General features: G+C 44.7%; 1 protein-coding gene across 2 annotated transcripts in view; it reads right to left on the reverse strand.

The window, feature by feature from the left end:
- The window catches only part of znrf3 (zinc and ring finger 3), a 91,467-nt gene extending 87,245 nt beyond the window's left edge, over window positions 1-4,222 (reverse strand). For both annotated transcript variants that reach the window (XM_033619696.2, XM_033619695.2), the window contains exon 1: window positions 3,736-4,222. In XM_033619696.2, the coding sequence (XP_033475587.1) occupies window positions 3,736-3,966 (231 nt within the window). In that variant the 5' untranslated portion in view covers window positions 3,967-4,222. The remainder of the gene's footprint in view (window positions 1-3,735) is intronic.
- Window positions 4,223-6,000: the final 1,778 nt, after the last annotated feature.

The following is a 6,000-nucleotide window of genomic DNA, read 5'->3' on the forward strand; positions in this document are numbered from 1 at the left end:
TGCAAGGTCATTCCAGAAGTTAGATAAAAAGAAGGCATCTAGAGGCAGAGTGTTTTCATCTGATTTTGGCAACACCTGCCAGTCTAGGTGTCCATCTTTACACCTGCCATCACTTGCCCTACTAAACAGGCTTAAGATCCCTGACACGGTCAATGCCGGGCCATTGATGAGCGTCTGACGCCCTATTTTTTGTGGCGTCCCGCACCATTGGCACTAGTTGGCCCTTGACGGCTGCTTTTCATCCAATCCAGCATGTTAAATCGGATTGACAGTTTAGCTCAGTGCATGAGAAGAGAAACGGAAGTCAGGGCAGAAAACAAGCAAGTCAAGAGGCCGTGAGATCAAACCTAGTGTACCGTAAATATAATTTGTTCTTTCACCATCGGGTTGTATAGTTAACATGCAAACTAGCATCTTGAATCCTTCCTGTTGATCTTCTGGTTTCCCTTTTTGAATGACGAATACAGACTGCTACATACATGCTAGTTGGCTGTTGGCTGTAGTCTCTGCGGTGTGCTCAAGTGCAATTTTTTAGCCAAGACTCAGGCAACGTAAGATGACGAAACAGTCGCCGTTTGTCGCCACTAGCTCTTTGATTTTGGTTTGGTTTGCTTGGGATGCAATTCACAACTGCTGCTAGTATCTTAAAAGGTACAGCAAGACTACTACAACTTCTAAACTGTGTAAAATACAACGGTAAGTCCAAGTCCTATAAATCAGTGTGTCTTTATTTAATCCATTTCTCTGGGCCCAAAGCCCTGCTGTTTTGCCTTTTCATTCTTGCACTCTAATCAGGAAGTATTTAAATCTAGGACAAGAGGCGAATACAATTAACTACCTGGCAGGATGGCCAACCTGCACTACTCTGGTTGCCAAGAATCAGATGATGTAAATACACTCTTAAGGTCGTCTTAGGGAAATGCCTGTTGATACACACATAGTCTCAGGTCTTGACAGAGTGATTTAAGGAGACACTGATTACTTTGCTATTACCGAGTTGAACTTGAGCAATCAGGGAACTGGCTTGGGAGGCCTGGGGTTTGGCACTGTGGCCCAATCTGCGTCGTCATGCTTCCCCCCTTAAGAGCCAGAGCGAGAGGCAAATTAACTTAATTTATTATTTTTGGCCCCTGGCAGCGTTTGCCACTTTTCGCACTCTTCAGGCAGAGCTGAGCGGGTGTTAGCTTTAGGGAATCAGCAAAAGTGAGGTGGAAGAGCAGCAATCGTGGTTGGGTCTTTGCTCAGGAACGCTGCCATGCCCCCCCCTTTGCCCCTGAATTTGAACCCGTACCTGCTGAGGTCTGGCCACTACTGTACACACAAGGCAACGCAAACCCCTCAGGGCTCTGTTCAAACAGCAGAAGAGAGGACTGGAAGGCCCCATAAACCTCAGCCAGACCAAATCAAGCGCCCCATTCACTGAACACAAGACGGCTCAGAACTTAAGCAAAAAAAAGTCGACAAGTGCGATGGTTGCAGAGGTCACTGCGGACAACTGAATTCACAGGAACCTAAATATTTGTGTTTAACCCGATTCCTGTGTAAAACTATATCCGTTACAACACCGCAGCAGTTTCCCAACACGTTCCTGCGATGTTATTTCACAAGTATAGAATTTGCATGTGGGGAATTTGATACCAGTTTAAAATTATACTCGTCAGGTTGTATGGCTGTCATTCATTGTCAGATTCAAGTTGCATAAATCCTCGCTAGAATATATGTTGTAAGAAACTCAAGACAGCGCGCCGTGCTGGACAGACTGCCCCTCATTATAGCCTGACAAAATATAAGCTGCCTCTAAGTGGTCAGAAGCTATGTTAGCAAAGAAAGCAAACCTAAATAGATGTGGTTTTCGATGTAAAGCTGAGGTCCGACATTTCTGTGTGGTTAGCAAGTGGCGCCAAATGGCCATCACTGTGTATAAACAGGGGCCATTTTTGTGCTGAGTATCCTCCGCTTTGATCCGCACATATCATCTTTCTTTCAGAGTAAGAGCGTTCTGAGGAAAACAAACATGGATGCATGCTCTGAGAAGATGCTGCTGTGGACTTGATGTGAGGGATGGAGAGAGAGGGGGGTGCCACTAGATGAGTAAACTCAGCACAGGCGGATGAATCGCCGTCTTCTGACTCATGGTGATGTGCTGCACAAATCCTACGACAGTTTCCTGTGATGCAGCCCACCAGGACACATTTGATGCAACGTGGTGATTAAATGTGTATTTGCAGCATTTAAACACCCCCTCACCCCTCAACTCTCACTCTCTATCTCTCTACAGGCTGAATTGTAACCTGGCCTCCCACCACACACCAATGAGCTCAATAGTTTCTTCAGTGTGAGGTCACACTTCAGCAGCTACTGGCTTCTTTTTATACGACAAATGAAAACAAGAGCCAGCATCTCTGCTGCGGCCTGTAAGGCGACACTCGTGCGGCGACACCTTCATCTCAAGATGATCCAAAACTTCACGTAACGCAAGCAGCGATTTTAATTGAAGTGCAGATCTCCTGTGTGACTCTTGCCTTAGACGTGCGTACCCTCCACCCTGCTTGCTCCAAAACTTGACACATCAAAGCGAAGAGGCATCCAGCTATCAATCATCCACTGGAAGCAGTTTGCATTTTACAGATACCTCCAAAAACTTCAAAGCCTGCATACAAAAGCTGCTTCGCATTCAAGTGCCTTCCAGTCATTCACAAAGAGCCACTGCTCCCTCCATCACCAAAAAACACAGGATTAAAGGTCAGGAAATAAAACTTTTAAATCTTTGGCACATGACTAAACCCTCAAAACTCTTTGCTGCCTTACAAGCAGCGGCCAAGTAGATTAAGCAAGAATTATAAAACTTCAAATAAACACTTGGCTTTGGAAGAAAAGCTTCATATTTTAGTGACTTCTACTCGATCAAAGCTGGATCCATTAGCACAAGCAGCTCTGCAGCCAAGTGCACTTGTCATGTTTATGGAGGGAGGTGGGGGGGGGATAAAAGATGCAAAACATGGAGGCTTCTTCCATGATGACTACTCGCTCTGTTATTCTTTATATATGTTTATAAAATACTTACAAGTAAGCCTAAACCAGAAGCATGCAGCTTCAAAGGCAGTGTTGATGAGTGCTGCATAGTAACAGGCTGCAGGCGGCGGGACGTGCGGGTTAGTTTACATGTTGGTACGGTCCATAAAAACAAACTTATTCCACTATTAAAACCAACTTTTCCTGTTTGAAAGCGCGTATTTGGGTCAGAGTCGCCACTGAGGCGGATGATCTGTCAGATCCGAGCACCAACAGCAGCCTCGCAGCCCCGCTGGTGTCGTGAAACGCGTAAAACCTGCTCGGTTAAAAAGTTTGCAAACTTTTTAGGAAGCGCTGGAGGATTTGTTACTTTTTAGGAAAGCACCCCCCCAAAACGCGTGGGTTCCTGGGTGAGGGCGATCCGCAGCGAGGAGCGCATAAGAGATCTCCAGACATCAACAAAATAACCTGCAAGAGCATGTTTTCTCTGTGAATGAATTCCACAAGATAGGAGCCATCTTGTGACCGCATATGCTTGCAAGCTTAGTACCATCCTCACACCGCCTGCACACACACACACATACACAACATACACAACTCTTGTCAACCCCCAGCCCCTGCGGAGAAACTTTTACGAAGGGCAGCTTGGTAAAATTACACCCCGCGTCCCGATGGTGTTGCTGGGGACTTGGTGCTCGTCATAAAGAGGGGAAGCAGACTTACTTGAACGATCTCCCCCTCCGCGCTGATAGTGGCTCCTGCTTTGGAGAACCGTCCCTGCAAGCCAGTCGTGTAAGTAGTATAATCTCCATTGGGACTGGACTCGAACAGAACCACTTCCACAAAGGCAGTATCCTTGGCGAAAACGGTACCAAGAGAAGCGGCAACCACGAAGATCACCAGGACCACCGAGTCGGGTACACGATCTGAGCCTCTCCGTGGTAAAATCATCATCTTGCCGGCTGGATCTGCGCCGATCGGGACATAATTTCACACGGATTAATTAATCGGGTGAAGGTAATTGAAATCAGGTCTGCGCGCGCTGCGGCCGATGCGTCCAAAGAGGCAGAATTGTGCAGTAAAAGCTGCGCCTGGGCTGAAGCGTGTTTATTTCACCACTGCGAGCCTTGTCAATTACATTGCCTGCAAACGCTCCCTCTCTGTCGCTCTTTCTCCCTCCCTCCCTCTCTCCCTCTTTCTTTCTCACCCTCCTCCTCCTCCTCCTCCCCCTCTACAAAGCGGATCTCCTTTGATCTCCAAACACGTGATTTTTTTTTTTTTTTTTTTTAGTTTTTTTTTCTCCCTCTCCCAAAAGGGTTATATCCCCACCCACCAATCTTTCTGACCCTCTCCTTTGCACTCCCCACTCTGAAGTGCCAGCACTCAGTTAAGGAGGCACCGCGGACTGCGCAGCTCAGGGAGGAAGAGGGGGAGCGCCTTGTTTGGAAGATATTCAAGTTTCGCGTTACAGTTTGACTTGATTCAGATTTGTTGGGCTGACTTTCAAACAGAGGACGTGTTTGTTCAGCCGCCGTAACACTCCCGGGCTGCCCAGCGGCGTTTCCCCCGAGTTGGACACGTTTTTGCTGCCGTGCCACCTTAAAATAAACACTACCCTCTTCAGGACGCTTCATGATTTAACCGGGCTAATTTTTCAATCTGATTCAGATTGGCTCACCTACAGGTCACCATGCAGGGAGCACACTGATGGAGCTCATTTTGACTGAGATAGATAAAGTTATTTATTTATTTATTGCTCTGACAGAGATTTGTAACTTTAATAAAAGTTCTCCAATGGGAAATTAACTTATACAACATTCATAAATATATGATATATATGTATATATATATATGTACTATTTACATGTGCATTATAGATTCATGGTATATTCAGATATTTTCAACACCCAACACATTTGGTCCTACAAATATAGGCTATATATTTTTAATCTTTTTTAAATTTTATATACTTTATTAATCCCCGAGGGGAAATTCAATTTTTCACTCTGTTTGTCAATTACACACAGGTCCGAACACACACATGCACAAACAGGACCTATACATGCACTAAGTGGAGAGATGTCAGAGTGGGCTGACCATGACAGGCGCTCCGAGCGGTTGGGGGGTTTGGTGCCTTGCTCGACTGAAGGCACCGAACTGGCACCTCTCCAGCTACCAGTCCACGCTCCATATTTTGGTCCGGATGAGGACTTGAACAGGCGACCCACCGGTTCCCAACCCAAGTCCCTATGGACTGAACTTTAGGTCTAAAACGTATGTGTGCATGGTATATAAAGATATTTTCAACACCCAACAGATTTCATACACAAGGGCAATTCAAAGTTGAGTTTTTTAATGTCCATTTGAAGTTATTTTGTGGTTCGTTTGCATCTCTTTGTGGTCATTTTGTGTCTCTTTGAGATAGTTTTGTGTCTTTTTTGGACTTTTTATGTCTATTTGTAGTTATTCAGTGTCTTTTGTGTTTCCTTTGCATCTCTTTGTAGTCTTAATGTGTCTCTTTGTGGTCATTTTGTGTCGTCTTTAGTCTGTGATGTCTATTTGTGGTCTTTTTGTGTCTCTTTGAAGTAGTTTTGCATCTTTTCGGTCCTTTTATGTCTATTTGTAGTTATTCAGTGTCTTTTGCGTTTCCTTTGCATCTCTTTGTAGTCTTAATGTGTCTCTTTGTGGTCATTTTGTGTCTCTTTGAAGTAGTTTTGTGTCTTTTTTTGGTCATTTTATGTCTATTTGTAGTTATGTAGTGTCTTTTGTGTTTCCTTTGCATCTCTTTGTGGTCTTAATGTGTCTCTTTGTGGTCATTTTGTGTCGTCTTTAATCTTTGATGTCTATTTGTGGTCTTTTTGTGTCTCTTTGAAGTAGTTTTGTGTCTTTTCGGTCTTTTTATGTCTATTTGTAGTTATTTAGAGTCTTTTGTGTTTCCTTTGCATCTCTTTGTGGTCTTTTGTGTCTCCTTGAGGTGATTTTGTGTAT

The sequence above is a fragment of the Epinephelus lanceolatus genome, chromosome 9, assembly GCF_041903045.1.
Source record: "Epinephelus lanceolatus isolate andai-2023 chromosome 9, ASM4190304v1, whole genome shotgun sequence".
Classification (NCBI taxonomy): domain Eukaryota; kingdom Metazoa; phylum Chordata; class Actinopteri; order Perciformes; family Serranidae; genus Epinephelus; species Epinephelus lanceolatus.